Source organism: Gopherus flavomarginatus, chromosome 2 (genome assembly GCF_025201925.1).
Source record: "Gopherus flavomarginatus isolate rGopFla2 chromosome 2, rGopFla2.mat.asm, whole genome shotgun sequence".
NCBI lineage: Eukaryota > Metazoa > Chordata > Testudines > Testudinidae > Gopherus > Gopherus flavomarginatus.
Genome location: NC_066618.1, coordinates 62294627 through 62319477, shown reverse-complemented (window position 1 = coordinate 62319477; position 24851 = coordinate 62294627). Strand labels below are relative to the sequence as shown.

The 24851-nt window shown below is 41.9% G+C and overlaps 1 protein-coding gene across 2 annotated transcripts in view; it reads left to right on the top strand.

The window, feature by feature from the left end:
* RAPGEF5 (Rap guanine nucleotide exchange factor 5) overlaps positions 1 to 24851 on the top strand; it is a 227601-nt gene that overhangs the window by 31574 nt on the left and 171176 nt on the right. For both annotated transcript variants that reach the window (XM_050938790.1, XM_050938789.1), the window contains exons 2-5: positions 13935 to 13985; positions 14322 to 14428; positions 19060 to 19181; positions 20768 to 20936. In XM_050938790.1, coding sequence (XP_050794747.1) covers positions 13935 to 13985; positions 14322 to 14428; positions 19060 to 19181; positions 20768 to 20936 — 449 coding nt within the window. The remainder of the gene's footprint in view (positions 1 to 13934; positions 13986 to 14321; positions 14429 to 19059; positions 19182 to 20767; positions 20937 to 24851) is intronic.

Sequence of the window (24851 nt, the reverse complement as noted above, 5' to 3'; positions counted from 1 at the left end):
GGTGGTGAGAGAAGGAGATGGTGGCAGTGCTGCCTTAGCCTAGTGGCTGGGGCACTTGCCTGTGATGTGGGAGAGCTAGGTATGATTTCCTCTTCTTCCCAATGTGGAGATGGGCTCTGAAGTTGGGTCTCCCAGATATCAGGAGTTGTCCTAGCTAGCCATTGGGATATGGGGGGATATGCCTATACTGCACAAGTCTTACAGCAGCATGTGGAGTACATAAACTGCATGTCCCCTAGCATGGGTCTAATTAGCAGTGTGGACTATGAAGCACTGCTTAGGCAAGTAAAGCCATGCCAGAACCTTTGGGTATATATCCTACCTGGCTCTCTCCACATCCAAGCAGTGCCTCTGTGACCAGGTGCCTGGATAGGACACACTGAGAATGCTTAATTAGGGCAAACTGCAAGGAGTAGAGCAGACTATCTCTGAAACTGGTGGTTGAATCTAGAATTAGATTCACCAAGCCAGTAGCAAACGGCTTCTATAATATCACTCTGGTTACCAAGAAACCAAATATAGTTCCCTTCAAGTATTCCAGCGCTTGACCCTCATCTAGACAGCTAAGTCCAATATAGTGAGTGGTTACTGAAAACCAAATTCACCATATGCTACGTCCACCAGTCCCAAAGGACCAGACATTGATCCCCACGTCAATATGAGTTGCACATCTTATGCAATAATCACGCAGATGCCAGTCCTTTAATACCTAAAACCATAGGTTTTAATAATAAAGAGAAGAGAGTTGCAGTGATTAAAACATCAATATACGTACAGATATATGAAAAGTCCCTAGGGTCAGTTTCATAGCAGAGATGGTGAGGCTGCTGACTAGTAAAAGTCTTTCTGGAATCAATCTGAAAGGTTACAGTTCAATAGACAGTCTAGGTGTAGAATTTATTCCAATTCTCCGATGAGAATTCCAGGTTATTCCAAATAATTAATTATTTGGAAGATCTCAGTCTGACGATTTATACTTTTTTCCTTTTCAAAATTTAAGCAGACTAGAGATGATAGGATCAGGCTGGGGGCTTTTCCTTTATAGTCCTTTAGCAAGCTGATGAGGCTCTTGACAGCAGTTGTCACAGCAGGACCTTTTCTCCCCCCCCCCCCCCCCAGGAGGAATAGGCCTTGCAGAATGTTGTTTTGAAGCTGATCTTCTATTCCTATGCATATACAGGTAAACTAGTTGTATTCATTAACATAAGGCAATTAGCCATTCAGACTGTCAAAACAGTTCACCGGTAGTTTACTATGTGGAATTACAAGTTTTGAGGAGAGATGAAGACAATAATATTACTACAGGACAAGTCCCATCTAAATGATGATATCCCCTTTTGATCTCTGAGTCAATAGAATATGGTAATGAAGCATTATGAAACAGGAACAGGATTAGCATCTACAAGCTAATTAGATCACATTGTTAAACTTGTAGCAAAATACAGGTAAACACCGACAAATATATTTAGCATCTACCCTTGATTTCTGTTACTACAAATAAATGGGTTAATGATTGCTGGTCTATAACAGCTCTTTGAAATTCACATACAAGTAGATTGTCTTGATTACACTTCAATGCCTCTTGTAAGTTATGGGTCATACCCAAGTTGTTCAGTGTCACAGCCACCCTTCTCTATACTACTATTTTAGCAGGTAGTGCCCTGCTGTCTCCCCACGGCCAATGTGAGAACCTGCAGGGCTAGAAGGTGGGACCATGGGGATTCTGGGCTACTGACATCTCCACATCACCACAGGAGAATTAGACTGGGCTCCCACAGAAAGACCCTGTGAGGCTGGGCCCAGCAGGAAGTACCGCCTAGCAGGGCCTTGCGTGGCTACTCTTCTAAGTCCACTGATAGGCTGACACAACAGAGAGTTGTCTGAGCAACAACATAGACTGCCCTCCTGTCTTGCTTCAGACCTTGTGCGCGATCGATCCCAGACTCTGGCTTCTGACCTGCCTGTCTCCCGGCTTACGTTGGACTCTGACCTCCCAGTAACTGGACCATGCTTGCCTGACTCCTGGTTTGCCCTCTGGCCTGTCATGGACTCAGACTCTGTTACTGATTTGCCTGATTCCCAACTCCCACTCTGACCACTAGGTTTGACTGCTCACAAGCTGGTCATGACAGCCAGAGTCTGCCAGAGGACTGCTAGAGCTTCCCTGTTACTGGGAAAGGCTCCAGCATCTTCTTGTGATGGGGGGGAGCTGCTAGAGCCTTTCCCCTGCCAGAGACTTTCACTCTTGCATGTAGCTACACACCACAGTGTGGACACAGCATGCTGTTCACTGTAGCATTTAATTGCACTTGTAGTTTCTCTATCCTACATGCTGCTGCCAGTATAAATGAGGCTTCAGTGTCTCCTGCAGAAGCTGTTCCACTTTTCATAAATAAATTGTCATTGGAGCAGGGACTGACCTTGGATCTCCCACATACCAGATGCCCTAACAACCAGGTTATGGAGTCATTCTCGTTCTCTCTGGCCCAAAGACAGTAGATAGTCACTTTGAATCTAGCCCTCTAGAAATGTCTGGAAAAAAAAGTCCATTTGCAGGTCAAGTGAAACCTGTTTTATTTGACCCGAAACAGGAGGCTTGATTTGTTGAAATTTTTCAGAGTTTTCTGTCTTGGTTTGACCTGAACTGATTTTTTTTTTTCTTCCAAATCTGAAGAACTCTGTGTGACTCAAAAGCTTGTCTCTCTCACAAAGAGAAGTTGGTCCAATAAAAGATATTACCTCACCCACCTTGTCTTGCTAACAAATCAAGAGTTATTTTCCCAACTCGGATTACCACCTGTGGAGCTGCACTGGTGTTAGCCATGGTGGAATAGCTTTCAGTGGGGAAAAAAGAGCTAGAGTAGACATAGCTAATGTGAAAAGACAAATGGCTCCTGCCTAGAGATGGGGCCAAACCAAAACCCCATGTCTAAATACATACATATTTTGGTTCAGCTCCAAATTATGCAGCTCAGTTGAATCAAAATATGGAGCAGGATCCGTTAATCTATCTCTGAAACTTTTCCAGCAGATACATGAGAATTACCGTAGTGGATCAAACCATCACTCTTATCAAGTCTAGTACCCTGCAGCCTATGATGGTATACAGGTGAGTCGCATCATACGCAAATTTAACTTACACGAATTCAACTATACACGCTCGGCAAAAAAAAAAAGAAAAATAAAATACTTATAAATAGTGCAGGCAATTCCACCCACCATTCCACTCAATGAGCATATGCCCGGGAGTGAGTGTGAGATGGGAGACGTGAATCTGCTGTTCCCTCAGTCGGTCTCAGTTCCCGTGTGCCTATCATAGCATGAGCATCTCGCTGTGCTGAGTGTGATTATAGTGTTATAAATGCATATTTTTTTTGTACAACATGGCCCCTAAACCAACTACTTCATTTGGTGCTCGACCAAAGAAACAGCGATCTGTTACAACGCTGGAGGAAAAACTGGCTGTGTTGGACTTACTGAGAGATGGTATGTCGATCTCCAGCGTGGCGCATAAATATGGCTGCAACGAATCTAGCATTCGTGCCATCAAGATTTCAGAGAGAAATTCGTCAAGCCATGGCATTAAATGCTCCAATAACTGCTAAGGTGACGAGCCAGGTGCGTGATAAGTGAAGACTGAAAAGGCATTACGTTTATGGCTGGAAGACATGAACCCTAAATGTGTCCCTATTGATGGCAATGTGTTGTGAGAAAAGGCTCTTAGCCTCTATGTGCTGTTCAACCCCCTGCTTGAAGAGGGACAGCCTTCTGATGAGAAGGAGTTCAAAACCAGCCAAGGTTGGCTTAACAGTTTTAGGAACCACTTCAACCTCAAAAACATGCAGACTACTGTGAAGGTGCATCTGCCAATGAAGAGGCAGCAAAAGCCTACCCCAAACAATTAAAGAAAATCATAGAAGAAAAGGCTATCTTCCGGAACAAGATTTTAATGCTGACGAGACTGGGCTCTTCTGGAAAAAAAATGCCCAACTGCACTTACATTTCGAAATCAGAAAGATAAGCCCCTGGCTTCAAAGCAACTAAAGACCATGTTGTCTGTGTTTTGTGGCAATGTGGCTGGTCATTTAATAAAGCTGGGCTTGCTCTACAGGGCTGCAAATGCCCATGGCCTAAAAGGCAAGAACAAAAATCTCCTGCCTGTGTTCAGGCAATCAAATAAAAAGCCTTGGGTGATGGCAGCATTATTTCTGGATTGGTTCCACAAATGTTTCATTCCGGAGGTACCTTGAAGAGAAAGGACTTGACTTTAAAGTGTTTGCTGATCGTAGACAATGCTCCTGGCCACCCTGCGGCACTTTGGTTTGCACATAACGACACTGAAGTCGTCTTTCTCCCCCCACTCCCAATACCACCTCCAACCTCTCGACCAAGGCATGATTCGCTGTTTCAAGACCACGTACACGAGGCTTACGTTCTCACAGATACGTAGCGCTTTGGACGCTGATCCCAATCTTAATGTGATGGAGTGTTGGAAGTCCTTCGACATTGCTCTGATTACATCACTTACATTAAACAGGCAATGGATGCAATCAAGCCTGAAACAGTCAATGCATGTTGGTGAAACCTATGGAAAGAATGTGTGAATGATTTTAAGGTTTTCCCGGCCATTGACAAAGAAGTGAAATACATTGTTCAGGTGGTCAGGCAAGTGGGTGGTGATGGCTTCGTCGACATCCTTGAGGAAGAAATTGAAGAATGTAATTGAGAGCCATAGAGAAACATTGACTAATGAAAAGTTAGAGGAACTGATGATAAAATCATCGACAGAAGACGATGATGCCACCGAACAGGAAGAGCCAGCAAGTAGGAATCTTCATAAATTTGCTGAAGTGTTCCAAGCAGCGGAACACTTGAATGATTTAATTTCTGAATACAATCCCTCAATGGAACGAAGCCTCAAAATCACACGTCATATTACTGATGATTTGAGACTGTATCAAGAAATGTTTGAGCCGTTCAAGAGACAACAGCGACAGTTGCCGATCACCATGGTTTTCAAGCAAAAACAACCACCAGCTGATGAGCCTACGCAATCAACTTCTCGAGCTGAACCAGGGCGAACCGCTTCGTCTACAACTCGCTCTCTGTCACCTCCGTCTCCTGGATTGATATCGAGCCCTGACGACCCCCATAATTAAAAATTATATTTTGCATATGTACTTTTATATACTGTATATTACTACATACATTATACATTTATACATATTACTGTACAGGGTTGTATACACAACTATGTACCGTATACTGTACTTTATGGGTGATTTAATGGATTTTCAAGGGTAATTGTGACTATACACGATTTTCGCCTTATGCGCTGACTTTAGAATCTAGCCCCGCATAAGATGCGACTCCACTGTAATACTTGCTGATTCAAAGGAATACCCAAATCCCCTCATAATTCACCTTGCTTGTTGAGCAGTACTGTATACCTGTGACGGGAATTTCTTCCCAACTCCTTCAGCAATCAAATTGAGCTCTGAAACAAAATATTCTTACCTTTTTATATGTAGTTATACATGTAAAAATAATGGCCCAGACCCTCAGTTGGTGTAAACTGGCATTGCTCCACTGTCTTCAGTAGAGTGATGCTGATGTATACTAGTTGAGAATCTGGCTCATTTTTATTAGTCATCAAGCTAGCCAACTCTCTTAAAAATCCAGCTTCAGTAAGACTCTCTGATCTCCTCTGGCAGTGAATTCCAGAAGCTGACTACATGTTGCATAAAGAAGTATTTCTTCTGTTTGTTTAAAATTACTGTCAGGTAATTTAATCACATTTTTCCTGTGCTTTTAACACCAGCATGAAAACAAGGGACTTTCCATGTTTCCTATACCCTTTGTAATCTTAAAATACATCCCTGAAATACCCTCTATTTATTCTCCATTTTGGGTTAAACCTTGGGTGGTTTGGGGCTTTAAAAGGGATTTGTTTTCTTTTTGGCAAAAGGTAGGGGACATCCAGTACTGACAACCATACTACTTGTATTTAACTATTACATACATTAAAAAAAAAGTGACTTTCTTAAAGTAGACTTGCAAAAATGAAACTTATGCTGATATATATAATATAAAATAAAAATTAGGAAACACCAGAATTAGGTCTTTAATTGCACAATCTTATACTGTTTTTCCCACAGGACCCCCATCCTAACAGGACAGGCAGCACTCAGAGAACAAGACAGCTTTTAAATACTTTTTATTCTCATGATTCAATGCATGGCCCAACAGCCAACACCTTGCTTATGGCACATCTAAACTTAGCTTTGAATATAGAATTATGCATTTCCTTTGATGTTTGCTGTGGTGGTCATCACCAGAGTCCGAGTGCTTCATAAACATTATCTGGTAGGGTAGCTGAGAAGATAAGAGTGTTGTTATCCCAATTTTACAAAGAGAGACTGAGACAAAGTCGAAGTGGCTTGCCAGATGTCTCACATTCCGAATTAGAACTCTGGACTCTCTGATGCTTAACCTTGTGTTGATTCCTTCTGACCTCACTGCCTTTCTGTCAGAGGTGCTGAGAATCCCACTGATTTCCGTTGCAGTTGCAAATTCTCCACACTTCTGGAAATTGGACCAGAGTTTTCTCATACTGGACACTCAGACAATGAGGAATGCACAACTAGTGGCCACCTGCCAAAATTCTGTGGTAGGAAGTCTGTGGCAGAGCCAAGGAACTCAGTTCTGCTAGGTGGCCTTTAATTGCCTTATCTAAAAGGTAATCTTTGTCTTCAGGCATTCACCTTGTTCTCTGCACACCTTCCAGCTTCTAGATTAAATGAGGCAGCAGTCCTGTAGATAACAGCCTTGCTCACTACACAATTCAATTTATTCCATTAGCACTGTCCATACTGTGCACTGAATGAGGCTGAGGTCCTGTGGGAGGGGGAAATCAAATACGAGCATTAGTATTGCTAACTCAGACATTCAAAAATCAGGATTCGAGTCTCCCCAAAACACCATGATATTTAAAAATAAATTAATTGCTTTTTTTGCTTGCCTTTAAAGGGCATTCAGGTAATATTTTCAAGTTTTTCTCTATAATCATAAGCACTAGAAATGCCAAAGCTTTTGTTTTTAAATGGAAAGCTGAGATTCAGAATCAAGTAACACAACCATAACAAAAAATAACATTTAAAAGCGATCGCTATTGTGGGACAGTAACTCTCCTTAGATTTTTGACTGAGCCCCTTGGAATAAAGCCTCACTTGTGCCAATCAGTTCTTAACTCTGGTGTTAACACAGGTGGAAAACAGAGCAAAGGAATGAGAGATTTTGGTCAATTACTTGTATGGCAATTCACCAGAGTCATTTTCCTAATGGATCTACAGTAGTCAACCCTTTCAGCCTACTTTGCCACAAATTTTATTAGCCTGAGAATCTGATTAACGCTCCTAACTATTTAACATGCTGCTACATTTATGATAGATTTTATAGACTAAGTGCAGTTCAAGAGGCTTGCATACTTGGTCTTGTTTTAGGTCTGTATACACCTCGAACATGCAAGGCAGTACGGAACTATTAACTTTGGTAAACAGCATTTCACAATCTTAGTTAACAACAAAAATAACGAGGAGTCTGGTGACACCTTAAAGACTAACAGATTTATTTGGGCATAATCTTTTGTGGGTTAAAAAAAATACCCACTTCAGATGTATGGAGTGAAAAATAGATACAGGCATAAATATGTATTGGCACATGAAGAGAAGGAAGTTGTGATGGTGTACCTCATAAGGCTTCGTAGAAATATGCTTATGAATGTGTATATATATGACATAACTGGAATATGTTTTATGCTATATATGCCATGCAGCATATTTCTGTAAAAGTTATTATCTACTGAATCTTTTCATCCTATTTCTATGTAAAGTTTATGAATATTGGCTGTGTACTTTCTTGATTTCTAAGTAGACTTAGTAAAGCATTTGGTCAGCTTCTTGAGAATGGAATGGGCAAATTAAGTGCCTAATCAAGAAACACTTAAAGGACAGTGACTCTTGGAAGGCTCCAATCCACATAAGAAGTCTACCTGAGGATGTTCAGAGTAGCATGTAAACAATGGCTGCTGCCTGTAAAAACTGAGTCATGCCCATGGACATGTGACTTGCCCATGTGACTCCAAAACCCCATCTTGGAGCTGGACTTTGCATAGGAGGGAGGAGGGAGTCTCCACCCATGAGAGAGTCTATTTAAATCCCTCGGAGACCCCTCCATTTTGTCTTCAGCTGGCTCGAGAGAGAGCCTGTCCACCCCCAAGGATACCTGAGAGAAACTGGAACAAAGGATAGTAACTACAGGGGGTGTGAGTGATTGCTGGACCCAGACTAGAAGGAGACTAGTCTGTAAAAGGAAGCTTACTGGAACACCTTTGAGGGTGGGGTTTTCTCTGTATTCAGTTTTATTACTCTATTAGACATAGACTTGTGTGTCTATTTTATTTTGCTTGATAATTCACTTTATTCTGTCTGTTACTACTTGGAACCACTTAAATCTTATTTTCTGTATTTAATAAAATCACTTTTTACTAATTAATTAACCCAGAGTATGTATTAATACCTGGGGGGCAGGGAAACAGCTGTGCATATCTCTCTATCAGTGTTCTAGAGGGCAAACAATTTGAGTTTACCCTGCAAAAGCTTTATACAGGGTAAAACAGATTTATTTGGGGTTTGGACCCCATTGGGAGTTGGGCATGTTAGAGGACATGGTTCAGACTCTGAGCCTGTGTTGCAGCAGACTGGCATGTGTGGCTCAACAAAACAGGGTGCTGGAGTCCCACGCTGGCAGGGAAAGCAGGAGCAGAAGTAGTTTTGGCACATCCATTGGCAACCCCAAGGGGGTTTCTGTGATCCAGCCCATCACAGGAGTTACCTTACAAGTGGAGAACCAGTATTGACAAGGCCAATTCATCAGGGTGGATGTGGTCTACTCCAAATAGTTGAGGAGGAGGTGTCAATACCAAGAGAGGGAAAATTGCTTTTGTAGTGAGCCAGCCACTCCCAGTTCCTATTCAAGCCGTGATGTTAACTTGTTCAGTTTACAACAGTCCTGTTTTCAAACAAGGACACAAGTTGTAACTTTGTCACAATCTTTAAAGCACATATGTAAGCATGTATATTTCCTTCTAATTGGGTATCAGTTTCAGGAAGTAGTTAATTGACTGATTTGGGTCATCACCCAAGAGACAGTCTGCATGTTACTTATCACTAGACCTTTGTTCAGCTGCCAGATTTCAGCTCAGTTATTGTTCACACTAGGAGCTGACACTACAAACTTAAGTGGAATGAAAGATGGGCAGGGCAGGGCAGAGCAACAAGCAATCTTTAGCCTGAGCCTTCTGGCTCAGGCAGACAGCAGTGATAGTCTGAGCTCTAGCCCTCTAAGCTGGGCACAGCAGTAGGTAATTGGCAAGTCTTTAGCCTATCCTCCTGGTTAAGGCAGACAACAAACAGTTTAGGGGCTTGCAGCCTTCTGGCTGGGGCAAGCCGCAAACAAGGCGCAGGCCATTTGGCCTAGGATAAGTAGGCTGCCACCCCGGGGTTGGGGTTGGCGGCAGGGGGACCCAGTCCCACCCTACTCCACCAGGCCGGAGGGCTAGGGCCCTAACAGTGGCGGAGGTCAGCGGGGATTCTTCTGAAATATGCTGACTTGTATTGTGACAGCACAACCTGACTAATGTCTGGTTCCCCTGGGCTGCCTCCTCCCACAGTCCATGGTTGTGGCTCCATAGTCTGCAGGCCCTCAGTCTCTTTGGGGGTAAGTGGAAGACAGCAGTCCCAGCAACTCTTCCCACTCTTTCTCCTCCAAGGGCAGCATGCTGCATGGCAAGGGGGTCTTGTCCAGAGTCCTGCAGTGGGCTAGAGACATTTGCCTCCTTTGCTGGCTCTGGACCAACTGACCTGAAGGGCCCACATCTTACACTTCCTGTCTCTCCCCTGTGCTTCCAGCGCAGAGGGCAGGGCTGGCTTCGCTCCACCCACCAGGGAGAGTGCAGGCTCAGAGGGATGCCATTCTGCCTCACTATAGCTACATTTCTGATTATTCCTTGTGTTCTTAGAAATGCACTATTTTGTTTCAGTCAGTTTTCTTTTATTGCTGCTTTCAGCACAAGTGTATTACACTACCTTGGTAGCATAAACATGCTTGACTGTAAATATTTGCCGCCTTCATTTTCTCACTAAACTAAAATAAATCAATATGAACACTTCTTTCCTTAGCAGGATTGTCCATGAGGTAAATCCCGTCATTAAAGTTTACAATATTCCTCCCTTTTGTGTATCATTGATTCACTTGGGTTCCCTGTTTTCCCACAACTGTATTTGGCAACATATCCCAGTGTTTGATATCTGTTTTTAAAATTAATTCACGAACAGTGAGAAAAGGGAAGTATCTTTGGTTTCACCAACGGTACACACTTGTGAAACGCTGCAGAAATTGAGTTTCCTCAGACTCTTTGGAAAGTCTGAAGAAATCTTGCTGTTAGATTTTAAGTTTTTTATTCTCATACCTTTTAAAAGCCTTGATGTCTGGGCAGTTCTTAAATAGCAATATCTCATAATTTTGAGGTCTTGTTCATTACACAACACTGTCTGGGTTTTCCTAACTTTCAGGGGTTTGACTTTTGCAACCTACATAATTTTGTCTTTGCAGTGTTTTTCTTTTAGTTTTTTGTTTTTAGGAAAAAGGTGAATGAGAGAGATGCATTGTTGAGGCTGTGTGCTGGTTTGAGAGGTAGAGGTATAACCTGGTCTGGCCCTGCCTTTTCTGCTACAGCTGCTTCAACATCAGCTGAGTTGGGCTGAGTCTCTGCTCCACCTGCTTCCCAGTGTTGTATGCTGAATTGAGGCACCAAGGCAGGTGTGAGCATAAGGCTTCAGAGTGTTCATTTTTTTTTTATGTTTGACTTGTTGACAGAATTAATATGTTCAGGACAGGCTGTACATGGGGAAATGGCAATTTTACCTGCATAAAACTCAGCAGTATCTGCACAACATTTAATGGGACCAGCAAAATGCATCTCCATCATCCCAAGGGTACCCCCTTGCTTGTTTACAGTTTCCCCCTGCAAGCATTGGAGGGTGAGAAGTTTTTTAAAAAATTCCTTTTGTTTTGTTGTTTTTGTTTTAACATGGAAACTGTTACATGAGTTAATCATAGGGGATGCCAACTCTACTTATAATTGTTTTGATAATGCAGAGATAATTTAAACCAATCAAGTGGGCAAAGGCAGATTGAGGTGGATTCCAGCCCTGAAAGAGGGTGATACTGACTGGGAAGGGGTTGTGTCCAAGGCATCCAAAGGGTGCATTGATCTTGTTGTTTATCTCTTTGGGGGCTTCCATTGTTGGAATTTTTTTCAGTCAGAAACTGAAAAGACTTTCCTCCCCATCTCACCCCACAATCTCAGGCCTGGTCTACACTACAGAGTTAGGTCAATGTTAGGCAGCTTACATCGACCTAACTCTGTAAGCGTCCACGCTAAAATGTTGCTCCCACCGACGTTACTTGCCCACTACACCAACTTAATCACTCTACCTCCACGAGAGTCGATGTAGTTAGGTCAAGATAGTGTCAGTGTAGACACTGTGTTGCTTACATCAACAGTTGCTGCCTTTCAGAAACTGTCCCAAAATGCCCCATATTGACAGTTAAATTGGTGCAAGCGCTCCTGGTGAGAACACGCACTGCTGACACCAGGAGTGTAGCGTGGACATGTAAAACTGGTTCAAGTACCGTGGTGGCTGTATGTTGATGTAACTTATTTTGTAGTGTAGACTTGCCTCAGTGGAACATTGTCCTTGTCTTGGGTTGAATTTTCCTTGGAATGAAAGGAATTAGCCATCTTATGTACTCTAATTTACTAGCTAATTGACAAATAATATTATGGTCATTGTTAACTTTGGAATATGGGGGAAGATATCAACTTACAGCCTGGAATATGCAGCTGCAATAAGGTGAGGTTTGTAGCTATTGAAGTGATAAATACACAATGAAGGATTTGAGAACAAACCAAGTGAAGCATTACCACATGCTAATAACATGCATATTAGAAAGAGTAAGTGATGGTGTTACGATCTATTTTTTTGGATATGAGGGAAAGGAAAATAGATTTAGCCTCATTTTGTTTGTTCCCATACTGAGCTTCCTTCTGTCACATAAGGAGCATAGAACCACAGTAACATTTGTAATGAACTTTGAAAATGTAAGAAGTGTTATCTTCTTGTTGTTTGTTGTATGTTGAGTTCTATTAAATAGATAACAAGTTAGTTGTTTCTGAAATGAGTTAAATAATTATTCCAATGTTTTCACGAGACTTTTTTTTATTTAAATATCTTGTATGCAAATTGGGCCATCCTTAAAGTAAGGAATTAATAATGCTGCCTAGAACTTGGACTAACATGAGCAATGCAATACTTATATTGTTCTGCCAGCACACCTTGATCCTGACCTGCAAAGCTGCTGCTATTCTAGTTCTAGGATTCTTTTAGGCAGTATTTGTATACTAAGCTGAATTGTGTGGTGTTCCACTTATAGAAACACAGAAATTGCCATACTAGATAAGATCAATAGACCTCTAGTCCAGTATCTTGTCTGGCAGTGTCCATAGTTAGGTGCTCCAGAGTCAGATGTAAGAATCTCACAGCAGGCAGATTTGGAATAATCTGCCCCCTCACATCTGGTCTTCTGATCGCTATTAGTTAGAGTGGGTTAAGCCCTGAAGTATTACGTTAAATATTCCTTCCAAAATTATTATTATTTGTTAACTCTAGATATATTTTATTTCCTATAAACATCCAATCACTTTTGAATCTTGCTAATTTCTTGGTCTACACATCTTCTTGTGGCAATGAGTTCCACAGTTTAATTATGCATTTAGTGAAAAATATTTGCTTTTACCGATTTTTGAATTTTCCATCTTTTCAGGCCACTGAAAGTCATCTTGGTGTGTGTGGTGGTTGTTTGTTTGTTTGTTTGGTTTGTTTGTTTCCTGGGATAGACTAGGAACATCTGTTCTCTCTTCTCTATACCATCCATTTGTTTTATATACTTTCATTATATCACTCTTAATCATCTCCTTTCTAAGGCAGGTAATCTCAGTCTTTTCAATCTCTCCTCATGTATGAGTTTCTTGTTGCCCTTCTCTAAACTCTGCAATATCCTCTTTGAGATGGGGTGACCAGTACTGCACACTGTGCTCCAGATGAGGGGACACTATTGATTTACATAAAGCGTTATCTCACTATTCACCATCTCATTCCTCATGCCTCCTGATATCTTGTTGCTTCTCTGACCACAGCTGCACATTGAAGAGGAGGTCTTCATTGAGCTGTCTACAGTGACACCCAGGTTCCTTTACTAGGTGGATAGTCAGTTTAGCAATATGAGGAGTTTAAAATTTTCCCACCAATGCATCCAAAGAAGTGGGCTGTAGCCCATGAAAGCTTATGCTCAAATAAATTTGTTAGCCTCTAAAGTGCCACAAGTATTCCTGTTCTTTTTGTGGATACAAACTAACACAGCTGCTACTCTGAAACCTCCAATGTTCATTACTTTGCATATGTCGACAATGAACTTCATTTGCCTTCATGTTTTCCATTCACCTAATTAGTTTAGGTCTCTTTTGAAGTTAATCACAATCTGCTCTGGTCCTGAATAACCTAAATAATTTTGTATCCTCTGCATTGTGCTACCTCATTGCTCATCTCCCCTTTTCAGATCATTTGAAAAATACTGAACCTATTAGTCTTTGTGGTGTGAACAAATGTGCACAAAGGACTAGAATGAGGCCACACAGGATACCTCTGGTGACTTTTATAAATGATTTTAACCTATGTTTCAATAAATAAATGACCTACCTTTCTCTTACTCCTATTTTTGGTTACAGATAATGACTTTATCCTTCTATCTTACAGAATTTGTCCAGACGAATTTCAAATCCGTATCTGGAAAACCCTTCAAGCAAGGTATTGGTAAAACTTCATTTTAATTCCACATTCTGAAAGACTTGAAGGAAGAAATATTTGTTTTGTTTCATTTGCTTAATCCTGGCTTGAGTAATTTATGAATATAGCCTGCGATTAGAGCCACTTGTACAATTTTTGGCTTGTCTACATTGGAAAACTTTTACCAATATAGATAGATCTATTTAATTACTGTGGTGTAAACCCAGATGTAGACTTACATCCCACCAGTTTTAATCACATTAATACCAGTTTAACTTAATTCAGTAGCTTTTTGTGTATTTATCTAGATACAGAAAGTTAGAACACTTAAACAAGCAATTTCTCTTTTCATTTTAGATTTATGGAGAGAGTTCTTCATGTGCTGGGAGAGCTCTCAGGAATATTTTTACAGTTCAAGCTTCTGACCTGATTAAAGACAGAGTGTACCTTACAGGAATTTGCAGGTAACAAAGTTAATTTGTTCTAATTAACCGACATTATTTTTATGCGGTGTGGATAAAAATATCTGATTTAAAGAAAAAATCAGATTTTTTTTGATAAAAATGCTTTTTGAGGAAAAAGCATTTTTATCGAAAAAATCTGATCTAAAGATAGATACATTATAGCTCAAAGATATCTCGTCATGGAATAGGGATTATAAATTCTAATTCTATAGTATGAGACAATATATTCATGTAATGTTTAAGAAAAGTTTTGTAAATGAGTTCCAATAGTTCAAGGATTAGGGACCCAATTTTATGGGGTTCCAGGGGCTTGTGTATAGATTATTTAGGTTAATCTTTCTATCTACCCAGTGGGGCTCAGTCTAGAACAGATGTAGGCAAACTGTGGTCTGCGGGCCACATCTGGCCTGCGGGAGCATCTGCCTGGCCCCTGAGCTCCCAGCTAGGGAGCCTAGTCCCTGCCCGCTCCCCTGCTGTGTCTCTTTCCTGCAGCCATGCCGCTGAGCGGGCTGTGCTCTGGTTCACCGCTCCCACTGGGCAGCATGGGGAGTGCAGCTAGCTCTGGCCGGGTGTCATGGCTGCGAGCTCCTGCTGCTGGTAAGGGAGTGGGGGGGGGGGGAAGGAGGGGACAGTCAGGGAGGAGATGGTGGTTGAATGGGGCGGAGGTTTTGGGGAGTTGGTCAGGGAATGGGGAACAGACAGGGTTGGGAGTGGGAGTCCCGGGAGCTCTGTCAGGGGGTGGGGATATGGATAGGGGTTGAGAGGGCAGTCAGGGGACAAGGAGTGGGGGGGGGGGAGACCCCAGGGGCAAGTTAGGAGTGGGGGATCCTGGGAGGGGGTGGTCAGGAGATGAGGAGCAGAGGGCGGTTGGATGGGGGGTGGGAGTCCTGGGAAGGGGTGGTCAGGGGACAGGGGTGTGGATAGGGGTCGGGGCAGTCAGGGGACAGGGAGCAGGGGGGTTGGATGGGTTGGGGGTTTTGAGGGGGGCAATCAGGGGGCAGGAAGTGGGAGGGGGTGGATGGGGGCAGGGGGCCAGGCTGTTTGGGGAGGCACAGCCTTCTGTACCCGGCTCTCCATACAGTTGCACAACCCCGATGTGGCCCTCTGGCCAAAAAGTTTCTATCCGTGGTCTACAAGATACCATCAGAGATGCTTAGTTATGTAGTTCTCAAACTGTGGATTTGTGTCTCCAGAGATAACATGCTTGTTAACAGCAAAAATGTTTTAAATAAATAACTAAATAATACATAAAGGTGAGAAATAACTGACCTCAACCCTATTGTCCCTCTGCAAATTCATGTACACAGAGTTAATCCCTTACCTCTCTCTAAAAGTGTAAAGTGGAGAATCCGAGTGCTTAAGTGACTTCCACCAGTTCACTGGTATGACTTTCGGGTACTCAACGTATATTCAACATTTCTTTTAAGCCCAATGTTGAGAACTTCGGCTGTGACAGTGCCATTTGTTTTTTTCATGATTTTGTTCACAAACTGTCATCATATTAGGCCAGTTCTTGATACAGTGCTCAAAACAGTCCGCTATTGAGTTCCATCGCACGTCTTGTGGTAGAGTTAGCTTGGTTCCTCCCACTTTTTTCAGAGCATCTGCTGCAAAGTGGTTGTTATGGAAGTATTTTGCAACATTTGCCTTTATTTCTGGAACACTGAAGTCTTTGGCTAGTAGGTGCATCAAACGAGCACTGCAACCATATGTTATTAGCTTGGGACGCTCTTCTAAATAATTTCTTCTCATCTTGGATACATTTGCAGCATCGTCTGTGACCAAGCTGTGTACTAGACGTTTGTTTTTTTTCCCCACAGTTTGTTATAGCTTTTACTGCTACTTTTTTGTGTGTGCGTATCAGTTGTTTCTGTAAGGAAGAGATTCCCTTCTTCTGTTGTCGTACAAGCACATACAACAGGATCATAGTGGACATTGCTCCGTCCATCAAGACTCAGGTTAACAATTTCACCCTCTAGACCTTTTGCATACTGCTCAATTTCTCTTTCATACACTTTATCCAGCAGTCTGCCTGCGACATCTGCCTTGTTGGGTGGACTGTATCCTGGTCTTAATGACTGAACCATGTTAATGAAGCATGGGTTCTCAATCATATGGAAAGGAGAGTTTGTTGCATAAACAAACCAGGCAATTTTTTCATCAGTTACCTCTTTTTTTGTAATCTGCTGGTTCTTATCACAAACTGATCCTATGGTTTCTTTCTGGATGATGGAGATTTTTTTCCTTTTTGCTAAAGGTGATCTACTGTGACATACATTGTGTGACTGAAACACTATAGAAAATGAGTGTGACCTTGAAGGTGGATAGTCTTCAGAATCCTGTATGTTGAGGATGGATTCTCCTAAACAAAATAAATTGATGCAATTATTTAATTATTACCATACTGCTCATTTAGTATTACTCATTGCATTCATTGACACTCAGTACTACTTTAAAAGTGAAATTGTAAAAGGAAGATCTGCCTCTTTCAGCTATTTATTTTTTATCACAACTGCATCTAAACTAACAGTACCATAGAGTAACAATTATATTTTTTGCTCAAACATGAGAATTCAAGAATAGTCCACAAAGAAGACAGGCAGTCCTTAAGAAAATAGTATGAAATAAAAAAAGTTTACCAACCTGAAGATTCTGCATGTTCAGACATGTTCCTTTCATCATCTTCAGTGCAGCTTCCTCCTGAGAAGAAACACTTTTTGTGATGTTGTTTCATTTGGGCAACCAGGCTTTGCATTTTTGTTGCACTGTTTGCATTTTGCATGCATGCTTATCTTACCCACAGGTATGCCGAAACTGGGTCTCTTTTACAGCCTGCTGCCATTATTGGTTTTCCCTTCTAGCGACAGAGTGGTATGGCAGATCTCAGGTTCGGGTTCTGTAGTTTCCGCATCGAAATGCTGCTCTTTTAAGACTTCAGAAAGCAAGCTCCATACCTCATTTCTCTCAGATTTTGGAATGCACTTCAGATTCTTAAACCTTGGGTTGAGTGTTGTAGCTATTTTTTAGAAATCTCGCATTGGTACCTTCTTTGCATTTTGTCAAATATGCAGTGACAGGGTTTGTAAATCAAACAACATGTGCTGGGTCATCATCTGAGACTGTATTAACATAAAATATATGGCAGAATGCAGGTAAAACCGAACAGTAGACATACAGTTCTCCCCCATGGAGTTCAGTCACAAATTTAATCTGAAAAAATATTGCTTTAAACGAACCTCATCAGCATGGAAATGTGTCCTTTGGAATGGTGGCTAATGCATAAAGGGGCATACAAATGTTTAGCGTATCTGGCACTTAAATACCTTGCAATGCCAGCTACAAAAGTGGCATATGAATGCCTCTTCTCACTTTCAGGTGACATTGTAAATAAGAAGCAGGCAGCGGTATCTCCTGTAAAGGTAAAGAAACTTGTTTCTTTTAGCAATTGGCTGAACAAGAAGTAGGACTGAGTGAACTTGTAGGCTCTAAAGTTTTACGTTGTTTTGTTTTTGAGTGCAGTTATGTAACAAAAATAAAATCCACGTATGTAAGTTACACTTACAATAGAGATTGCGCTACAGTACTTGTATAAGGTGAATTGAAAAATACTTTATCATTTTTACAGTGCAAATATTTGTAATAAAAATGAAGTGAGTATTGTACACTTTGTATTCTGTGTTGTAATAGAAATCAATATATTTGAAAGTATAGAAAAGCATCCAAAAATATTTAATACATTTCAATTGGTATTATATTGTTTAACAGTGCAATTAATCGTGATCAATTTTTTTAATCACAGTTAATTTTTTTAGTTAATTTGCGAGAGTTAATTGCAATTAATCAACCGCCCTAGTTTGTTTACAGTGATTCTGAGTGTAATTTACAGAATATCTTGACAGTGAAATGAAGACTCTCCAACCACATCATGCTACAGTGCAAGTGTTCTTCCTATTTTTGGTTATGCAAAAATCGCAGGTTTCTATGTGTTTAAAAATGAAATGCAGATTCTATTTATTTTTGTTGAATTTAAAAGGGAAGTTATTGCTTGCTAGTAATGCAGTGACACAAAGAAAATCCCCAGTCCCAAGTCAGGACCATTTATATAATGCTTAGCTGTACTGCTTACATCTGTATTTGAAGAATTTTAAGCATGAGGCTGAAGGTTCAAATAACTTCAACTGTTAATATGGTTTGAGCTGGCTATTCCTACTTGAACATTCATTTATGAAAAAATATTATGTATACATACACAATATAATCTACATAGCTATATCTCACATAGCCACTGTTGAGGTGAAATATAATTTTTAATCGTCATGTGACATCCTTTTCTGTTAAGATGAGCAGACCCTTTGTTTGCATTACAACAATTTACAGGTACTTCAGATTGTTTGTGGGGAATAAATAATATTGCTTTATGTCCCAATTGGGAAGCCTCCGAGTTACAGGCAGGTATCTATGGACATCAGATGTTCATCATCCCATGAGATAAATAGATACATTTGCATTCCCAGTTAATACCTGCTGCACAATGTTATGCAGTACACCTTATGACTGATTTTATATATAGTCGAACACTCATGTTGTGGAATATAATATGAATTTTAAATAAATCTCCTGCCTTTTCTTAGGAGAAGCTGTGTTGGATCAGAACTGGTAGACTGGCTATTGGAGCACTGTCCTTTTGTTAAGTGCAGATCTACAGCAGTTGGTGTATGGCAGCTCTTACTGGATATGGGAATTGTGTTATCAGGTCAGTGTTATGGAAACAAGTCCTACCATGGTCTGTAAGGCATTTGTACATAGAATGAAATTTATGTTTGGGACAGAGGAGGAAAAAGAAAAATGTGGAATGATTTTTGTTTTTAATTCGGAGGTAATGTCCTTTAATATTAATATGGTATAAACTTATCCTTGTGATGTTTCACTTAATAAATACAAGATATGAACTCGTTCAGATGCAGTTTTCTCTCTTCTGCTTTTGGAAATGCAATTACCTGTTTGCAGATCATGTGCATGTCTGTCAACCTATTTTTTTCTTCAGGTGCTTTACATTGTTTTCAAAAAGTCAGCAGTTGTTTTGTCACTATAAATCACTGGTTCATCAGGTATCTTCTTTAGTAACTAGTGTGTTGTTTTTTTTTCTTTTCCATGCCTAGAGAATACAGCACAGTAGATGAAGGGATATTTTCTACTCATTGATAACCATGTTGGGCCAAATTCACCCTTCCTCGCGCTGTGTTGCCCCACTGACTGCAGATTAAGCTAGGGCAGAGTTTGGCCCAGAAGTCTGGGACACAGGTGTTGATGTTGATATCAGTAGCCACATCAGGGATTTTTCTATAGGAAGAAAGCTTCACATTGCATCCAAGACACCATAGCCACTGAATCAGTGCACTACCAGCCCATCCTGTCCATGCATGCCCCTTTCCTATCCATGACTATTTGGGTCTGTGCTAGTGAATTGACCCCGCTCCTTTCAAATACAGAGGAATTTAGAAACCTTGTGCTTATGTAACCTACTGGGGAATGTATGTGTTAAAGGTTTCCTTCGATGCCAGATTTGCTGAGGATAGGAGTCTATTACAGTGCAAGCTAGGAAGCCTTGACTCATTAGCTGTAGCAGCTCATTCTTTCAGCTGTGGAGGTCTTGGTTCATTCCCTCCTGTGTTGGTTAAGAATCATCATGCTATCACGTTCTCCTGCAGGATGGGCATTATGGTGCTGAGGGCCCTGTGTCCTGGCTCTTGCTAGCAGAAGTGGCATAATGCGGGACAGAATCTAGCCTGACCTCCTTTTTTTTTTTTAAGAGTAAATTTACAATATGTGCATTGTGAAGGGAGAATGAATATTTAAAGTATTTGATCCCTTTAAGATTTTCCTTTTGTTCCTAAAGCGTTCCCTCCTCCTCTTTTCATGTATCCTTTTCTTCCTCTTGATCTTGCTATACTGCAGAAAGGCATTCACCAGAAGAAATGAGCTAGAGGCTAATGGAAGAACAATGCTCATAAATATGCTGGGTGAAAGACCTCTCTCTGACAGCTATGTCCCTTAAAGGCAGAGCTCTTTCTGTTCCTGAAGTATCCAGACTCCATTGCCTTAAACTCCAGGAACCTGGATGTTCAGTTACTGAGATTTTTTTTTCCTTTTGGCTGCATCACTTGGATGAAATTAATTAAAGCCAGACTGTATCTGATTTCTTCAAAGTTCAATTTTAAGCATTTTGTCCTTGATGGTTGTCAAACTAAGCATTAAGTTATACTGAATATGTATATATGGTAGTGAGTAAAGTTGATAGAAGAAACTTGAAAAGGTGTTTCATTTTATTTTTTCTAACAGTGGACAGACAACTCTATTTTCAAGACACTCATGTTTTCTACCAGTTCTCAGCTGATGAATGTACTTATCTTTTCTGTGAATTCGAAAGAGATGAAGGATGGCAAAATGGTGTAAAATTCTTACTACAGCTAGTGCCTCTTACTTCTCCCAGGGCTGCTATATGCAATCTGTAAGTGCCTCCTCTTTAACTTTTTTGCTGAATGTAAATGCCTGGATTATAATGACAGACTATATACAAAATTATATATACATGCAACAGCTTCCATCTGAGTGTTATTTCTTGTGTCAATAGGTTTGCTAAACTAAGCATCTAGAAAGTCACTGTGGTCAAATGTGTAGGACGCCAGAGTGGGAGGTAGGAGACCTGGGTTCTAGTCCTAGCTCTGGCACTAGCTTGTTCTGAGGCCTTGGACAAGTCATTTTACTTTTTCTGTGCTTCTGTTTTCATCCTCACCAGGGCCGGCTCTGGATTTTTTGCCACCCCAAGCAAAAAAAAACAAAACCAAAAAAACACCTGTGGCATGGCTGGAGCAGCAAAAGCAGGGGGAAAAAACCAAACAAACCAACCTGCGGTGTGGCCGGAGCTAGGATGCAGGGGGACTCCCTGCGCTGCATATGTGCCCCAGCTAGCGGAGGAGACGGCGAGGGAGTGGAGGGGGGAGAGAACGAAGGGAGGCGGCCAGGGCTTCAGCGGGGCACTCGCGCCGCCTGCCGGGCGGGCTCCGCACCGCTCCGTTTGGCAGGGAGGGAAGGACGCAGGCTGCTGGGCTTGCTGCAGACCTGGCACCGGCTGGGGCAGATGGAGTGTACAGCTTGCTCCCAGCAGGGCTTCCCCTCCTCTGCGCCACTGCTCCCTACAGGATTCCATCACTTTCATGACAAAAATCTTAGTCTTAGAGTTATAACTGTCCTCTTTGCTGTTTAAAAAGAAACTCTTCTCTGTAACTTCTTTCCTTCCTTCTCAGATTTTAAGAGGATCTTCACTAAAGCAAATTTCTAGAAAATACTAGAAATGAGCGTAAAGGGCCCATATGAAAGGACAAAACTTTTAAACTTATGTCCCTACGTTTGAACGTATACATTTACTGTATACTTAGGCATTAAAATAAATGCCTGACTTTTAGAGGCACTGAGTGCCTCTATTTTTCATTAAACTTAGTGGGACTTCATCTTGATTTCAGTGGGAGCTGTGGTCCTAAGTACTTCTCAAATTCAGGCAATTTCTTCATGATTGTTCACACCGGAAAGTTCTGATTCTCAGTCAAAAGGACACACCGGATAGTTCTAATTCATAGGCTGTGTGAAGGATGATGTGGAGGGTTATGACTGGATAACAGGTAGGATCTAGCTAAGGAGGCATTCCATTCGCGTGAACGTTGCTAGTGTCAAAGTCAGATTCAGGACTCACAATTTGTCAGACCATTCTGTTTTATTAGCAAAGCGCTCTGCTAATACACCCAGATAATGTGTGAGTGCCATGCCAGGCTTAAACTACTTTATTTATACAGATAAAAAGGGCGCGAACTTAACAAGATAACAAAGGGAATAGAACAGAACTGGGGCTAGACACACACACGTCTTATTTCCTTATTAACTCTTACCGATCTAATGTCCCACCATTATCTTAAGGTATGGAACAATGGGTCCACTTAATGTTTCTCTTTCTGACAACTTTATTTCAACATTCCTCATTCCTGCTTAAAGAACATACAGCATTTCTTTAATCCATTCTACTTCTACAATCTAATTCATTCTACTTTCACACTAGAAAAGGCCAGTATTTTAGAGTCTGCAGTTCCAGTATTAACTGTCATTTCTAGTGCAGTTACCCATCTTGTGTTGTACAATTTATTTATTTAATGTACATCTCCAGCTTTTTCCTGCTCACATTCTTAGACTGTGGTTTTCTTTTGGGAACATTGTCACTGAAGACTTTTACTCGTATGGCTTTGCCTGTCATACTGAGTTTTTTCTGAAGGAAGAGAGTTTTGAACCATGGTGCTGGTCTCCAGAGTATGATATTAAATACAAAGTAGGTTTCTCCAATTTCAAAATTCTCAGTGCTTGGTGTGAGTAATAGACTTTTTTTCTAAAATATAATTGTAAAAGGAATAACATGCCATGCAGGACAATGGCCAAAGTCACTGATTATCCTAGATAAACCCCAAAGTCATGTCTTGACTTGATGAAAAATAATTCTAAAAACAATAATGTAGACTGAGATCTTTGAAAGGCTTTATCTATATATGTGCTATATCCTTTTTAAATAAATGCTTCCACCTTGCTCAAGTTGACTGACTAAACCAGCATTTCTCAAAGGCTGCCACCAGGGACTTTTCTTGCGGGCACAGCTTCCTGGATGGTGATTGGGGGCAGGGGGAGGCAAAGGAGCGACCCCTCCCCCGGGGCCACCAGCAGAGATTGGGCCCTGCTCTCTCTAGAGCCACTACGCTAGAGGAACAAGCAGCTGGTGTGAATTCCCCACCCTCCCAAGGGTGGCGAGACTTGGGCTTCCAGCTTGAGCCCTCAGTGGCAGCTGGAGGGCTCTGGCCCTCCTCTCCCCCTGCATTGCCCCTGGTCCCCACTATCTCCTCTGACCCTGGACTTCAGCCATGCAGCAGTAGACTGTGTCCACTGGCCGCAGGTCTTTGGGCTCTGGGTGTGGAGCCACAGAATCTGGCTGCTTGGCTTTGGCCACATGCTCCATCCCCCTACTGCATGGTGATGGGTACTGGGCTCTGGCCACTGGGCTTCGGGCTTCAGCCCCTACCCCCAGTCATGTGGTGGTGGGTGCTGGCTCCAAGCTCAGCTCCCCTCTATCACCTCGGCCCCGATGCCTCCTCCGGCCTTCATTGGTCACTCCTAGATTCCACTGCCTCCCCTGACATCCCCCAGCTGCATGGCCCCAGGCTTGCCCCCGCTGCATCCTCCAGCCTCAGGTTTTGGCCCTGGCTGCAGGGCTCTGGCCTCAGGATCACCCCCCATCACTTCTGATCCCCACTGCCTCCTGTGGCCCCTCATCCATCCTCCTCTGCCAGGTCCCCGTTGCCTCTCCCAGTCTCCCATCCAGGTCTTAATTTGTCAGGTGGCTTGCCCGGACTGAGTAAATCTGCGGTGAAAAGTGATATTTGAACGCTTTTTAATATCACTTTTCACTACTTTCTAGATAGCTAGCTAGTCTGCTGCTGTGAAAAGTGATAATAACAAACATACAGATACCACTTTTCACAGAACCAGACTTGCAAGTAGTAAGTCTAAAAAAAAACAAACAAAAAACCACCACCCAAAACCAGGCAACTTAAAAAGCAAAAGAAACAACAATGAAAAAGACAAGAACATACAAAGCACCTTATTTGTGTTTCTATTCTAAGTCTAGTAAAAAATAGAGATAACTGTACATTATTTTTATTATTGAGTCTGTAAAAATAAAACCCCACATAAATAAAGTACAGTGATTTGGACATGTATAGGCCCTGCCAAATTTATGGTCCATTTTGGCCAATTCCATGGTCATGGGATTTTAAAAATGATAAATTTCATGATTTCAGCTATTTAAATCTGAAATTTCTTAAGGTTGTAAATGTAGGGGTCCTGATCCAAAAAAGGAATTGGGGCTGGGAGTTGCAGTACTTCTACCCTTACTTCTGCGCCGCTGCTGGTGGTGGCGCTGCCTTCAGAGCTGGCCAGCTGGAGAGCGGCTGCTGCTCGCCGGGAGCCCAGCTCTGAAGGCAGAGTAGCTGTCAGCAGTAGTGCAGAAGTAAGGATGGCCTAGTATAGTACTGCCATCCTTATTTCTGTGCTTTTGCTGGTGGGGCGCTGCCTTCAGAGCTGGGCACCCGGCCAACAACTGCCGCTATCCGGCTGCCCAGCTTTGAAGGCAGTGCAGGAGTAAGGGTGGCAATTCTGTGACCTTCTCCCCTAAAATCTTGTGACCCCCCCCAACTCCCTTTTAAGTCGGCCTCCAATTTGAGAAATGCGGGTCTACCCTGTGAAATCTGTCTAGTCTAGGGTAAAAACACTCAAGCCTAGATTTCACAGGGAGGAGACCAGATTTTATGGTCCATGATACATTTTTCATGGCTGT